Source organism: Delphinus delphis, chromosome 6 (assembly GCF_949987515.2).
Source record: "Delphinus delphis chromosome 6, mDelDel1.2, whole genome shotgun sequence".
Classification (NCBI taxonomy): Eukaryota; Metazoa; Chordata; class Mammalia; order Artiodactyla; family Delphinidae; genus Delphinus; species Delphinus delphis.
The window spans coordinates 100726516-100742865 of NC_082688.1; the positions used below are offsets into that span (position 1 = coordinate 100726516).

Below are 16350 nucleotides of genomic sequence, written 5' to 3' on the forward strand. Positions count from 1 at the left end.
CGAATTCCACTGAGCATCTTTATGAGCGTTTTAAGACATGCATTTAAATTAAGTTGCTTCTTACCAGCTAACTCTACTGGGGCAACCATTCTAAAGGGTTCCACATCTTCAAATGACAAAGTCTGGGGAATTAACATGAATGTTTTGTGTTTGAGAGTCATTGGAGGGGAGCTGGGAAAAGACCTGGTAGAGGAAAGTGGTAAAAGAGACCACTTTCTCCTGAGGAGAGGCAGAAAAGATCACACGTGTTCTGTTGGTGAGAATGCCGCCATTGAAGAATGTTGAGAGATTGATTACAGAAGCCTAGTTTCATGCAATTTTTTTTTTTAAGGGGGGGATAGAAAATAGGAACTACTTAAAAAAAATCAAACCAGGCACAGTACACTCGAAGTTGGTGAGCGAACACCCTTAAAATGATCGTAGTTTGGTGAGGTTGTGAATACCTCTCCCCGGCTATGCACTCTCGTGGGAGGTGCGTTTGATGAGGGAGGGAGAGGCCACCTCACCTCGGAGGCTCCTGAGGAGGACTTTCAGCTTCTGTGGCTCGTTGGCACGCCTCCTGTTGAAGTCAGCTCGCTGGTGTGTGTGGGCACAGTGGTCTGTCTGCAGGATGTGAAAGAGGCTGGCCATGTTGGGTCCGATTTTCTCCATCAGGCTGTCTCTGATTGTGCTGACTGTGTCTTCGTCACATTCCAGTAGGCTTCGGACGAGTCTGTTATAGTATCTGCATTGGGAAAGAGAGGGTCATTCAGTGAGAGCAAGGCAAGACCCAGGCTTTCATCTGGGCTCCAGTCAACACCCGTCCTGAATGGCCAGATGAAGCACCCACGAATAGTTGCCTCAGCTGAAGGTGGCTTTTGCTTCTAACCTTTAGGCAGTGTCTTCTTAGTGTGAGTGCTTGCGCTGCCTGGATTTACCACCCAGTGCAAGACAGCTCTGTGTTCACGTTTTGAGCTCAGGAGACTGAGATCGTACTTTGAATAGTAGGCTCGTGGCGATGTCTAAAATGTTTAGAAAGAGAGAATCGTGGAGCTAGGTGGGATCACAGAGACGATTTAATGACTCTTTCATCCTTTCACTGTATAGAGAAGAAACTTAAGGTGGGAGAGCTGAAGTGACTTGTCTGAGGTCATACAGTGGGCTAGTGGTCGAAGCAGGACTTAGTCAAATGTATGAGGTGACCCAACCCTCACACTTATGTTTTAATAGTCATTGCACATGGATGCAATCATTTGCAGTTATTTTGGTGCCTCTTTGCGATCTTTCTTTTTCTTGGTGGTGTGTGTGTGTGTGTGTGTGTGTGTGTGCGCGCGCGCGCGCGCGCATATTCTGATTAATTTCTATCTTTTTTTTTTGGCCGTGCCGAGTGGCATGTGGGATTTTAGTTCCCTGACCAGGGATCAAACCCGTGCCCCCTGCAGTGGAAGTGTGGAGCCCTAACCACTGGACTGCCAGGGAAGTCCCTAAATTTCTGTTTTTAAAGGAGATCCCTGTCTTCAGTATCTCATGCATTTTTCTACTCAGTCTAATTTCCCTGTCATACACTTGGCTAGCCTCTCTGAACGCTATTGTCTCACCTCATTTTCAGTCTTCTTGCAAAGGTATATTGCAGTCAGAGGGCGAGATGCCAGGCAACAAGGATATTTAAATAGAAAGATTGGTGATCCTTAGCGGTGTGTGCTTCAATAGTTTCAAGAAGCCTTCTCCCACTGCTCTAGATTGTGCTGCCCTCTCCTTTTTTGGGATGTTTTATAGATATTGGGTTACCATCGTACAGGTCAGCATTTGATGGTTTATTGATGGTTTTATCTTCCTGACTAGGCTGTAAACTTACTGAAGGCAGGACATGTGTCCTTCTTCTTTGTATCCCTCATGTGCCATGTCCTAGGGCTATAGTGCCTGCACACTGTCATTTTGTTGATTTATTTTGTGGCCACTGAGAGAATGGAGCTTTCAAAATAGAGTTCTTTCCAATGTCATGATTCCCAAAAGAAGAAATTATCTGTAGGTCTTCTGGTAAGTTTTACAAAAGAATTTATGTTTGGTAAAAATTTCCTTCATCTTTGGTGCAAGTTCTTTAAGCCTCCAAAATGCTGCAGCTAACTGTTACGGCTCAGAAAGGGTAAAACTGTCTTAATATATTTTTTTTTCCTGAAGACCATGGTTTAATCATTTTAAATAGTCACAGGACATGTTTCCACACATAAGGTGACAGTGAAGAAGATGTGAAAACAATTGTGTAAATGTTGTACAGCAAATAGTCCTAGGCAATACTCCCTTTGATGCAGGTTTTTGAAAAATCAGTACATATGGGTTAGACAGCATGGAAACTACCCAAAAAAAGATGGAGTCTTTTATGACATAGAGAACACACTTAAACCTTGTCATTGACCTTTTATCAGTAAACTCTCTAATAGTTAAGGCATATAAATTACTCATCCTATTATTTGGGAGGACACTTCGGGTATTTCCCAATTTGAATTGGGATGCATTTGCTCCATTTCGAGGTGGCAGTTGTCAGAACCCATTAGCTCTGTGTTCACTAATTAGGGACTGTCCTAATGATGGTGGTCTGCAGCATTTATGTGGAGAGACCCTTTGCTCAGAGGAGCCCGAGGACTGCCGGACCACAAGATCTGCCGTGAAAAGAAACCTGTTTATTTTTAACTCACCTCACAGAGCACAGGATCAAACATCTTTCCAGAATAACTTAACCCCCCAGAGAGGTCCTTTCAAGGATGTACAGTAAATAGAGTGGAATGTGGGCACTGAAGCAAAGCCATCACCCTTCTGTGAGGGAGCAGAACCAAGCTGGGGACAGAGGGAGAAATGTGTCTGGGTCTCCGATATAGTCCTGGCTCTACCCCTCCCACGAGGGAGGATTATATCCAGCTGTTGGTAAAACTGGGATTCCCTGGCACAGAGACACATTTTCCAACCCTTTGGAATTATAAAGCACATGAGTCAAAGCAGATCTCACTTGGATGGGGAAATGGGGAGAAAAGTGGTTTTGGAAAAACTGAGAATAAACTACTTTGTACCATTAGCTTCAGACATATCTACACACCCACACAGATCCCCAGGCATCTCGTGGGCTCTGCTAGGATGTGGGTCCCCTGGATCTCTTTGTCTATTTCAAACGGTGATTAGATCCTAGAGAAAACGGTTTCTGACCCCTCATCTTCCTGCCCCTCAATAAGGACTTTATAACTTAGAAGTTAACCCTTCCACTTCTAGAAAGAAAGAACTGTTCACACCAAAGGATCTTCCAAATGGGCTGGAGAGGATGATCTTTCCTTATATCAACATGGAAAACTCTAGTCTGGATGAAGAAGTCTAACACCAGTAAGGAAACTAAGCTTCTGTAACTAGCCTCACCTCTTTAAGGTCAGACGCGTTCCTCTGGCCCCCACTTTGTCAAAACACCTCTTTTCCATCTCTGAGAGAGCCTACCTTTACTGTTACTTTCTCTGCTGGCCCCGATAGGCCACCTGTTCTTAGTGCTTCTTGAGGATGACCCTTGCCAGCCTGACTGTTCTTAGCGACTCCCCCCAAATCTACCCTTAGCTTCTCCCATGGAGCTGGTTACCTCAGCCAGGGCAGGCTAAGAGAGCTCCTTGGAATAGATAACAGGCATGGCTCCAGTAGCGGCTCCTCCAAGTGTGGGAAACCTATCAGGCTGCCTTGATGACAACACCGTTTGCCTGAGCAAGCAATAGATTAATCCCACACCTCTCTATTGAGGGCCAGAATATGGCATTGACCTCTGGGGTTGTGTGGGCTGATGAGACAGACCTTTCCTATCTCTAAGCCACTCAGTGAGGTTATTGAAGAGATTTAGCAATTGTCATGTGTTCCTTGATCACTGTCTTGGACCAAGACTTGATGTTACTATAGCTATTGGTGAGAGCTGTACACAAATTTAATCGTTGATCACCAGGGGGTACATTTATTCCATTCTACTTGGAATTCCATTTTTGGATTGTGGATTTTATCTGCAGGTTTTAGTGGCTGCCATTTTTGAAGTGGAAATCAAATAGCCTGGCTCAGGGCCATGTGAATTGTAGGCTCAACTCTGTCATTCACTAGCTGTGTGACCTTCAGCAGGTCGCCCCTCTCTCTGGGTCTCTGTTCTTTAATCAGTAAAATGAGGCAGTTAGTCTAGATAACCTTTATGGTCATTTCCAGCTATGACATTTTGTGTTTCTGGGGTTCGGTATATACGCACCTTCTCAATTTAACAAAAAAATAGTGCAGCTCTGCTTAAGGCCCATCCTTGGCAGGAAGAGTCACAACTATTTAAGAAGATGCCTTTCTTCATCTTTATGGGGAGTGGTGGTGGGATGTACTCCCGAGACTTAATGGGCTAAGTGTTCAGATCGCCCAGCCTGGAAGGACCCTATAAAGCATGTTTCTTTCCTCCCCTTTTGAAAATTCCATCACTGACTTCTTTCCTCCGTAAAGAATAAGATCAGATATTCTCCATAGCTACTGTTTCAGCCATGCTTACCCAAATACACACATACTGCCTAGGAACGGTTCTGTGTGAAGGTTTATAAATAGTCCTTTGTTTCCCTTGATCAATATTATTCTTCTGTTTCCTGTTCCCTATCCATGCCCTAGAGAGTTGGAAGCTTTGTCAGTTTTCCCATCTGGATCTGGATTGGTTTAATTTCTTCTCAGGCCTCATGCTGTCCAGCCCGCCTGATCAATTGTGCCTGCTTCCCTCATGGTTGAAAGTAGAGTTTACAAATTCAGCCAGGGGGACACTCCAGCTCTCCTTTGTGTTCTAAGTGCATTTCTGTCATGGAAAACCTCCCTGTTCTGGCTCCTGGTCCAGTCACAGGCTTTTGGATTCTCCCAGGCCCAAATCTCATGGTAGATAAGTCACAGGAAGGTGGAATGAACCTGTAACTACTTCCTTTCACAATTCTTTGCCAACTGGCACGACGTAGTGTGTATCTATGGTGGGACAGAGGCTGGGAAAGCAGGATGTTTCAGAGGAGTGAGGAGCTTAAATAGAGCAAATCGAGCCCAGCATGGAACCGGAAATCTCTAGCTCTGAGCAGGAATAACATTAGCCAGTTCGAGTGAAGTAACTGGAGGAAGGTAAGAGCTGCATGGAGGATTCTAGTCTTCAAGAGATGACCTTCCTAATGAGGATGATTCTTCTAAGATGATAAAGGGAGATAACGAGACTCCTGTGACCCTTTTCTAAAGGTGGTGAAAACAAGGCACCTATTGAAAAGAACAATGGCCTGGTTAAAAACTCCTATTACTAGTCTCTTCTTAGATTGTTCGGATCACCGGTCCAGAATCTGTATTCTCCTTTCTGTAAGACCTCCTCTTCCTAATGGAAGACGCTACCTCAGTTGAATTAGAGATGTTAGTATTGTCTCAAAACTGGCCACATGCCATATTATAGATCATGAATTGTCACTGGACCATTAAAGATCAAAACTTAGAATAACGACTGTGCTAACATATTCCTGCCCCCCAGCTACCACATAAACACATACTAAAGAGACAGGGCACTTGAGATAAATGCTGAATTTGATTTTCCTGTTCTCAGAAAATCAGGACCATGACAGAGTCACTTTCAAGGACTGAACAAACGATTTTTATAAACTGACATGAGGTTCCGAAGAACAATGATGTGTAGTTAAGAGTGAATCAGAAATTTACAAAGTTTAACAGTCAGAGGCCTTAACCTTTCCCTGAGGAGGAGCTACTTCTCCCGTTTTCCAGTTGCATGTATGTACATGACTAACCCACTGGTAAGCCCCAGAAGGACTAGGTTATTGCCAGTATCTGAAGAAGGGTGGCAGCATCTGGCTAGGAAATTAATCAGGTAAGTCTGCGTTAGTGCCCCTGTGGTCAGAATAGCACATTAAGGTCTGATCTTTGTGAATATGTGCAGATTTGGCTGGAGAGTCAAAGAATCATAGCACTTCAGGACTAGGAGTCAAGTCAGTGGCATCACAGCAGGCTGAACTTGACCGTTCTGCACTGCCCCTACCATGCCTCCATGCTAGCCCCATCAGCACCTTTCTGAACTTGATCACGGATGGGGAAGCCCAGGTCTTGCCAGGAAACTTTCTACGCCTTGGAATGAGCATGTCTGCCATCTCATGTCTTAGATGTTCACACCTGGCTGGTAAAGACAGTGAGTCAAGGGCACAGAAAGGCACGATGCTCAGATATTACTAGCTCAGCGGCTTGGGATCAGTTTAGAATACTAAGATGAGAATGTGATCTGGGGAGTCACCAGAACACCCTTCCAGGAAATCTTGGACTAGACAAATGGGATAACAGACCTGGAAGGGACCACGGGAATCATCTAGTCTAGCCACTTCACTTTTCACAAAGGAAATTTGAGTCCCACCAAAGTCAGATGGTTCGCTCTGGGCTACCCAGCGAAATATCTGATTGGGCTTAGGATGGACTCAAATATATGCAGTTTTAAAACTCTGCATTATGACATGTGACCAAGGTTTTCATAATGGCCAACTGTACTGTGCATAGTCATGATTTCAGCCCAATCTGATGTCTCAGAATCTTGTTTCCATAAACTTCACAATTGCCTTCAGGCTTATGGAAGGAAATAGACAATGCACCCCGGGATGCTACCGATGAAGTTTTCTATTAGCTGCATGGAGAGACTTTTCCTATAACCGTGAAAAAAAAAAATCCAGGCTGCTTGAGCTGTCACAACCAATCACAAACATATTTTTTTCCTGCAAAAGCTGGGAAGACTGCAAGCTAAAATAAGAGCATCACTGTGGCAATTTAACTCCTTCTGTGTCTGGTTCTGCCGACCAACCACTCCCCTTCCCCCCGAACTGCCACACGAGTGGACTCATTTTGTACCTGTTGGAGAAGTGATTAGGGAGCTGGACGACTTCCGTGATGGCTTCAGGGTTCCGCTTGGCGACACTACACACGTTCAGCTTGCTGTAGCACTCCTCCTGCACCTCGGCAATCATCCTCTGGAAAGTGGAGCACCTCCGAATGGCCAGGAAGACCTTGGAGGTGACCCCGTTGGCGATGCACTTTAAGCTCTCTTTGACAAATGCTTTTCCCTGCCGGGGAAGGGGGGTAGGAGGACAAGATTTAGCTTGAGCTGACAAGAGAGGACAGGGCCTATGCTATGTGGAACTGAAGGGGGCTCACCTCGGCGCTGTCCCATGGCCCTCTCTGCATGTCCTTGCAATAAGCGAACTGTACCCTGCGACCAGGATTTTTTTAAAAGTCCCTATTCCCTTAGACTACCTTGAGAATTGAGCTACATAGAAATGAAATGCGATGAGAAAAAGAGATGAACCATAAACAACGACCCTTCAGCCTAAAAATAGCCATAATAGAGTTTTGTATTCTTGGGATTGAGATTTGATAAATCACAAGCTAGAAAAAAAAAAAAAAAGCTAGTACGCCGGCTCTTCGTGAGAAGAACTTCTTTGTTAGAGGAACATTTTTATTTCCTCTTGAAGAGGCAAAGATTTTCCGCTCATCACCCCTCCCTTAGAAGACAGCCTCTGTCAGCCTGTTACAATTGTGTATTAGAGTGGGTGGAGAGTGGCTTATATAGAACCTATTTCTTGGCCAAAAGTGTGTGTGTGTGTGTGTACACACGTTGAGAATTGAGATGAGAATTTAGACTGGGGAGGCTGAGAAGCAGAGCCGGTTCCCTACGAGCCCGGCTCCTAAGAACAATAGCCTCATATACTGTTAAAGACAAGCAGCCAGTTGTGAGCAGGGGTCAAGGTCTTATTACCTGAGTGTCAAATTTAGCAGCGCTGTACAAGAAGGATTTACAGATGTCGTACATCCCATCTGTGTCACAGGTGGAGTTTTCCAGGCATGCAAAAGCTCCACAGCCAACCTGCAGAGCGCTGTTGAGGCAGCGAACCACTTCAGCTGAAAGAGACAAATCCATCCAATCTGGGTCAAACGGTGAGGACAGTCTGGAGGGATCAAGCTGATGTGGAGGCAAAATTCAAGCAAAAGGGGTCGGAAGAACTTATCCTAGAAGTCTGTGATGGGGCCAGTAGATAGAACCCTTCCGAGCGGGGTGGGAGTGAAGAAGAGAGGGGACAGACAGATCCCTTTTGCTTATAAGAACCAGAGAACATGGAGGAAGGGAATGAGTTTTCCCTCGGAGATACACTCTCTTGGTCTCACCATCACACACAGTTTGGGTGGCTGGAAAAGTAAGGTTGGAGTGTGAGGCATGCCCAGTGCTTACAGCAGCTCTGCAGAGTCCAAGGGCATCCCTTAAAGGCTGAAAGCATGGGAAGGTAGATGGTAGTGGTGGGTGGTCAAGTTTAGGAGGAGGAAGGACCAGGGAATCCATCTGGCTTCCAAAAAATACACTCCAGAGTCATAAGGATGGAATTTTGGTCTAAATGGCAGAGAAGAATTTGCCAGGAGTCCACTAGGAGACCCTTCTGATTTAGGGCTTTTAACTTACCTTCCTATTGGCAGAAAGAAATCTGATCCGTTCATGTTTCATCCCAACCCCCCACTATAGGACAGTGCTTAGAGGTATGCATAATCTCTCTCATATTAAAAGCCTTTTTTTTTTTTTTTAAAAAAAGAGAAACACAGGTGTAGAATAACCAGGCCAAGGCAACACTTGTGCAAGACTGGAAGAAAACCGCAGAGAACTTGCATGAGGCTTTCTACATTCTGGATAAGATCTTCCATAAAAGTAATTTCTCTCCTACAGAAGAGGGGTGTTCTGGCAGGCAGCTCCGCGAGAAATGATCTGCAGCCTTCATACCATAGGAGTCTCCTCTGAGATCAAAAGCACGGTTCGGTTAGGCGGCCCCTCCCCCTCCCACCACCCGCAGCCTCTGGGATGTTACAAGTCATTTCCCTAATTATATATTTCCACGGGTTCAAATGATAACTTTGCTTTAAGCAGTTTTAATATGCATTAGGATTGCTATTGTTTTTGGCAAGCTTGAATTGTGAATCACTGCATCTCTATAGCAACTAAGTACAAAAGGAAGTGAAGCAAAGCCCTCCTCTCGGCAGGGACCTGTGCTCTTCCGAGGGGAGCAAGCGTCTGCAGCATTTGGACACCTGCGAGCCCATCTTTGCTGACAGTTGGGGGAGAGAGAGCAGTCATGGAAGGGGAGCAAGCTGGACAAGCGAAGTCCAAAGACAGAGGTGTCAATGCCGGCTTCCTAAGGACTCTTTTCCTTTAGAGACCAAGATAATACACAATTAACTGCTCAAGGAGTCAGGGCTAGAGTGAGACCTTTCCCTTGGAGAAATAGCTGCTACGTTTCACAGATACTCTTTTTCGAGGGGCTCTCTAGCCACGGGGCTGTGTGGGGACTGAATGGAGCCCGAGAGAGCAGGGAGGGACAGAAGGAACAGTGTCGAGGGTGGGATGTGTAGGGTTTTCTCTGAATCTGCCCTGGATTTGTCAGACTGGAGGGCTATGGTTCCGTAAATCAGTCTGCAAAGGGAGCTTTCTGTGTGTTCTCTGGAGGGGCAGGGAAGTCAAGTTATAGGGTCTTCAGGGTAAAGAAAGAGGGACAGCATCAGACAAGTCACGTCTCACCTTAAGATCAGCTTCAGCTTCTGGAAAGTATAGAGAGCGCTTTGAAGCATGCCAACATTCAAGTCTTTCCCCCGCCCCCTCCCCCCCAAGAGGGTACGTGCCAGATTTCAGGCAATCAGGCTAGGCTTATGCAATGAAATACCCTCAGCAGAGCGCCCAGCTTCTTCGTTAGTTGCATGCAATTTATTAAACAAAGGAGCTCCACTTCCTAAGGCTATTGGATTACCCTGGCAGTTTATTGCCATCAGGCATGAAGCACATTTATTATCAAGATCAGCCGTCACAGACACAGTTGCAAAAGCGAGAGGCAAATGAGGACAGCTCTTTGGGGGAGAAACCGGTCCTGGGTTTGCCGCTTACCTGAGTTCTGAGCTGCCACCCGGGCTTTCCTGGGGCTCACAGAATCATTCTGCTCCGCCTCATGGGTTGCAGAAGCACTGATCACCAGCACCAGAAGCACTGCTGAGTTTTGGAGCATTCTCTGAGAAGTTTCCGCTAAGTTGTTGGTTTTTTTTTTTTTTTTTTTTTCCTCCCCCCCCTTTCCTCTTTCCCTCTCCTGGCTCGAGTGAAGATGTGGATCTGGATACACTGAGAGCCTAGGTGAGGATTTGATGAGGATCTTTTTGTTGCTGCTGATGCTGCTTCTGCTGGCGCTTTTGCTGCTGCTGCTGCTGCTGCAGTCGCTGCTTCTTGCACCTCTGGCTTTTGCAAACTGGGGGCCCAAGGGCTGCACCCAGGGATTTTATAGCCGTTCTTATCGGTCCTCAGGATCAGGGACCAATCAGGTCCCTCAACTGGTCTGGCCAGCCAATCGGAGGGCATGCTCATTGGGCTGGAGCTGTTTGACTTCTTAGAAATATTTTCCAGCAAATTAAAAGTACCTGCTGCCAATGTCTTATACGTGTGTGTGACTGTGTGTGCAGAGATGTGTGAAAAAGCTGTTTTCACAGAATTAAGGGATGACTTTGTATTGATCTAACGAAAGGGAGATCATAGGACCATCTCAACAAGATGCCTTGGGAAATCTATCCATCTCTTTTAAAAAATGTGCTATGGGGAGGAATGGGCAGCACAGGCAGGATGAGTAGTGTGGTCTCTTTCGATTCGAATTTAGCCTCATTATAGCAGTTTTTCTATCATTTTCACAGCCCATTCTCTGTGTTGTAAGCTACATACACCATACCTCCCTGTCTTCTCAGTTTAAGTATGTTTACAGGTCTGTGAGGCATTTTGGTTGTATGTGGACATCCTGAGTTTTCACATGTATGAGCCCTTGGGAAGGGACAGATAGGAGGGGGAAGGGCCCTCATGGACTGGAATATGACAGCTCTGAGCTGTGGCCCGAGTTCCTCTTTTGATTAGCTCTATGACCCTGGTCAAGTCCTTTTACCTTGTTCTACCTGTTTCCCGATCTGTCAAATGCCAAAGTTGGAGTCTAGCATTCTTTACGCCTCTAAAACTATGATTCTCTAGTAACACAAATTAACCTCGACTCCATCTTTTTTGTTACCATCACGACTACAAACTCCAAGAGTGTTAGTTACTACAGGTAGACACACGCACACCTATGTACACCACGCTCAACAGGGAGACATCATGAATGCCTGGAAATTAATAAACTGTGTATTCAAGCCCAACAACTTCATAATCACGTTGAAACCATAAGCTGGCCAAAGTAAGACTAAATCTGCTGGGTAAACCAATTCATTTCTTGGGGAGGGGGAGGGGTAAGGGGGTGGACAGTACAGGGAGGAAGGGGCAGGAGACCAGAATGTGTAGGAGAAAAGACAGATAAGCTCTAGACATAATAAGAAAATTACAGTGGCATCACAAACAAGCCTAGGATAGAAGCTCATATTTTCTTATAAGTGGGTTGTAGGCAACACTGAGGCTTGTCACTAACTTGTGAAGGAAGCTAATGATCTCAGAGAGGACTTAGGGTAGAAAAGTGGTCATTAAGGGCTGGGTTGAAGTAAAGGATTAAGCAAGACAACCTATAAACATTTTGGGGAGGTAAATGAGAAAGGGCCATTGGAGATTCATACAGAGAGGGGCAAGATGACCTTGTAAGGAAACAGAGCCAGTGGCTTCTGTGTAAATCCTCCAATCTTCAAACAAAGGTTGAAGAAAGAGCGCCAACCCTATTAACCACAAACCAAGAATCAACCCTATGTGTGTGTGGGGAGTGAGCTTGCTGAGTGATTAGAGGTTCCCTTGCCAAAAAAAAAAAAAAGGTTGTTTGGAAAGCATGAAGTTTGCTAGAAAAAGAGATAGAGGAAATAAAGGATAGAGGGCATAACCAAAGAAAAGAAAGGGAATTTTCAAATTTCCATTAAATAATAGTGTTTTTCAATTTAGATTAACTGACAGTATTTGTCAAGTGTCTTCTAGGCTGGGAGCTAGTGGATGAGTGGGGGAAGGTAAAGGAGAATAGAGATAGAAGGAAGAAAAGTAGTGATTCTTATCATCGAGGAGCTTGTAATCAAGTTGGGAAGACAGTCAACCCCAGTCATATTTCCTAAAGGTTCGAGATGTCAGGACCTTGCATGGTAAGAGAAGAGCATGGTCAACATTGGCTAGAGATGTGGGGAAGGCTTCACGGAAGGGTCAGTGCAGGAAAGATGTGAGCTGCTGTTCGTGCCTTTTAAGAATGTAGGAAAAAGCCATGATATTTCATTTTTTAAAGCGCTTGTGTTCCGGAAATCTCAGAGGTTGTTTTTATTGCTTTAGGCAGGAGTGGTAGGTGTATGGCACTGTGGCACGGCAACATAGTCGTTCAGTGTTTTCTTCTAGAAGGAAAAAGAGGACAGATGCATGCATATTATTCCCAAGGATTTGGATTTCTGTTCCTCAACATTCTCTGCCTCCTTAGCCATTGTTTATTTTTCTTATTTTTTAAAAAATAAATTTATTTATATATTTATTTTTATCTTTGGCTGCGTTGGGTCTTTGTTGCTGCGCGCGGGCTTTCTCTAGTTGTGGTGAGCAGGGTGAGCACTTGGTGAGCACTTCGTTGCAGTGTGTGGGCTTCTCATTGCGGTGGCTTCTCTCGTTGCAGAGCACTGGCTCTAGGTGCGCGGGCTTCAGTAGTTGTGGCGCATGGGCCTAGTTGCACCATGGCATGTGGGAACTTCCCAGACCAAGGTATTGAACCCGTGTCCCCTGCATTGGCAGGCGGATTCTTAACCACTGCACCACCAGGGAAGTCCCAACCATTGTTTATTGTTAATGGCAGTGCTGTTTCTCTTGTTAGACTTTCCCTGTGTTGACCTACTGGCTTTGTAGGGTGATGACTTACTTTCCACCATCCACATTTTTCCCCTACGCTCTGGTGCTCCCACCAGAACAGATTGTTCCACAAGTGTCAGGATGTGTTTTGCGTTTTCTCTGATGTTGATTTATAGTTTCTCCTTATTTCACTCACTTACTATCATGTGCCTGGAGGTTCCTAGCTGGGTGTGTGAAGTGTCTCACAGTGACAGATAAGCTGTCAGCTGAAGAAATCCAATAGTGGGCAGCCATATTGGTTTGCATATTAATTAGTGCATCAGTGCATTTGAGAACATCAAAGGCAGAAGCTGAAGCCTAAGTAGAAATGCCCAATGGAAATAAAGTTTCTTCCCCAGAGTTCAAGGACCTCTAAATGTCCACAATCATTGTGCTCCTCTTGGACTTTGATATAGCAATGATAGAAGAGTCTTGGGAACACTGGAGGTGATGTCTAGTTTCTAAGGAATTTGAATATCAGACTTCAGAGTTTGAATACTATCTTGCAAGCAACAAGGAGTCAAGGGTTCTTGAGTAGGAATTGTTAAATGTGTTGAAATTAGCATCTGGAGAAGGTCTTTTGATTGTACTTAAGATGGTTTGAAGGAAGAAAAGAATGGCGGTTGTAAGACTAGTTAGTAATATCAGTTTGCTTTGATGAGGTCCTGGACAACCACAGTAGTAATAGGAAAGGAAGGGAGAAAATTATGAGAGATATTTTAAGTAAAATGGAAATTATCAATTAACCTAAGAAATTGATTGGAAAAAATCTTTCTCGTAGTTTAATGATAATGGAGATAATATACATCAGGGTTTTCCCTTCCCCATTTATTGGTTATGATTTTTAGTGGATAAGACTATCTAGCATCTCAGTTAGGCAGGCACTTTCTGGGATTCTGTTAAGGTAGTAATTCACCCAACAAAAGGACTTGACGTGCTTAAGGTAGGTGAGGAACCGTACAGTAGGTGGGAGGGGAGGGAAGCCTTTGCCATTACCCCCAAGCAGGGAAAGTGCAAAGGAGTGGGTGGCAGAAGCTGCCAACACCTAAGGCTGGGTGATGGTGCCCTGGCTGTGCCCATGCAAGGCTGGCATGAGTTCAGTGAGAAGATGAAGCCAAAGATCTCTGGGGCTTTGTTGGATTTGGCTAGCTTAAAGCTGAGCAGTGAATGGCTCTTCGCCTTTTGGTGAGAGCAGCCAGGAGCATGGTTTCTTGGTAAATGTTTCTTTTGTTGTTAACAGAGTGCAAGGCTCATCAAGGTTGGTGTGACATGGTGACCAAGGTTGGAGTGTCATCATCATTCTTTTATGGGAATTTTAGGCCTGACTGCACGGTTGGACTATTGAGTCATGCCTTCCTAACCTCAAGAAAAAGGAGGAGAGGAAGAGGAGAAAGATGAGGGGGAAAAATGATTTTCATCCTTCTGTAAAGATACCAGGTTTTCTGTGTGGACAGTCTCAAATTCTTGAGTCTTAAATTCTTTACCTCTCTAAGTTGTCTTTGATTGCTTTAAACTCTGCCAAAGAAAGAAAGGGAGAAAATATATTAAGAGGGCGAACTCCCCTCACCCCCACTGATTTAGGGAGGGTTACTGAGTGCTTGGCACTAGGTCAGGTGATGTGGGAAATGCAGAGAAACGTTTGATGTTTTCCTGTGCTCCATGAATTCCCAAACTAGTTCTTAACGCACGAATGTTGTATTTGATGAGGAAGAATATCTGTTTTCTGGAAATATAATACGGTAAGTGGGTTGGACTAGGGTTTACAGGTTTAGATTCAATTAACATTTACTGGGTGCCTATCTGCTCTATGCCAGGCATTGCTGCCGGTGCTTCATATCTGTGAGAAAAAACCCTGGTCTCCTCTCCTCCCACAGGAAGAATATGGGACCAGAGAGAAAATGGTTTATGCATGGTCATAGGGTGGATGGTGGAGCTAGGTTACCTGAAATTTCTTATTCTAGAAGGTGCTCTGGGTTCTTCAGTTGTGTGACCCCCGCAGTGCAGGAGAAGTTAGTGCCCTGCCCCTTGGGGTGGGGCAGGGGAGGGAAAAGAAATACACGGGATGACCTAACATGTTTAAACCAGAACAGGCAAGTTGACCTTAGCCTCTACGCCTGTGAACGCTGGCATACCATCCTTTCAGGTGTAAGTTACAATGTCACTTTATATCAGGGAGGACAAGTTCATAGTCCCTGTCAATCTTCCGCTTCATACGAGGCTCCTGAAACAAGTACAAAGAGGATACGTGTGTCATTGAATCTGTCAGTACCAATGGCCCTTTGGAGACTTGAAGGGACATTACTCTATTGAGGCACACGAGGGCGCCCGAACCAACCAGCAAGGAGATGTTTCTTCTACGTTAAAAAGAAAGTGTGAATGCTGGCTAAGTTAGATTGACCATTGATTGTTTCAGGCCATCAGTACGCTTTTTTAGGGACATGACTTATGTTTGTGGTTTAGGTCAGCGGTCCCCAACCTTTTTGTCACCAGAAACCACTTTCGCGGAAGACAATTTCTCCACGGACTGGGGGTGGGGGGATGATTTCAGGATGATTCAAACACATTACATTTATTGTGCACTTTATTTCTATTATTATTACATTGTAATATACAACGAAATAATTATACAACTCACCATAATGCAGAACCAGTGGGAGCCCTGAGCTGCTTTTCACTTGCCACTCACTGATAGGGTTTTGAGATGAGTCTGCAAGAAACTGATTTATTATGGTCTCTGTGCAGTCAGACCTCTCTGCTAATGATAATCTGTATTTGCAGCCGCTCCCCAGCTCTAGCGTCACCGCCTCAGCTCCACCTCAGATCATCAGGCATTAGATCCTCGTGAGGGGCACGCAGCCTAGATCCCTCACACGTGCCGTTCACAGTAGGTTTCGTGCTCCTATGAGAATCTAATGCCGCTGCTGATATGACCAGAGGTGGAGCTCAGGCGGTAATGCGAGTGATGGGGAGCGGCTGTAAATACAGATGGAGCTTCTCTGTCTCGCCCACCTGTGGTTCCTAACCCCGGGGTTGGGGACCCATGGTTTAGGTAACACACCTGTGACTTAGCCAGTGAGCTTGCAGATGACTAGCATGGTTCTACATATTTAGAAATTTTGTGATATAACCATTCTGTTTACCATCCTATTATTACCTAGTAGAGAGATAGGTTGTAGGCAAGTTTATTAACTATTCTACCCCAGCGCTAAGGGGAGGATCACGTCCGTACCTAACTGTTCAGGGCAGATGAGGGGATACGTCAGATAACACATGTATTGTCTGAGCTCTTTGGTTTAAAAAAGGGATTCTACTTTAAGGTGGCAGTGAACGTTTCACTTTGTTAGTGAAGAAAACAAAACTTCTTTGACCCATTTTTCTACTTAGCGTTCTTTCTTCCAGGGGTCTGCAGACAGAGGTCAAGGCTGACTAACTTTCCACTCAATTTCTGACACTTTTTTGCATCTATCCTACGGCTTGGAAATCTTCCTGGGGAGTGTTGGGAGGTCGAC

At 45.1% G+C, this 16350-nt stretch overlaps 1 protein-coding gene across 1 annotated transcript; it reads right to left on the reverse strand.

Moving 5' to 3' along the window:
- Positions 1-313: 313 nt before the first annotated feature.
- STC1 (stanniocalcin 1) lies at positions 314-10222 on the reverse strand. Its single transcript, XM_060013572.1, has 4 exons — positions 9935-10222; positions 7775-7917; positions 6871-7082; positions 314-724 (listed from the first exon to the last, which is right to left on the reverse strand). The coding sequence occupies exons 1-4, from the start codon at positions 10050-10052 to the stop codon at positions 454-456; spliced, it is 744 nt and encodes a 247-aa protein (XP_059869555.1). The 5' UTR covers positions 10053-10222; the 3' UTR covers positions 314-453.
- Between the last annotated feature and the right edge of the window lie 6128 nt (positions 10223-16350).

Bases quoted from the DNA above. Each gene is read 5' to 3' on its own strand.
- STC1 (XM_060013572.1), bottom strand. From the start codon at position 10,052: ATGCTCCAAAACTCAGCAGTGCTTCTGGTGCTGGTGATCAGTGCTTCT. The intron at 7,918-9,934 runs GTAAGCGGCAAA...TGTCTCTTTCAG, and splicing joins GGTGGCAGCTCAGAACTCAG to CTGAAGTGGTTCGCTGCCTC. The intron at 725-6,870 runs GTACAAAATGAG...TTCCCAATGCAG, and splicing joins CCTAATCACTTCTCCAACAG to ATACTATAACAGACTCGTCC.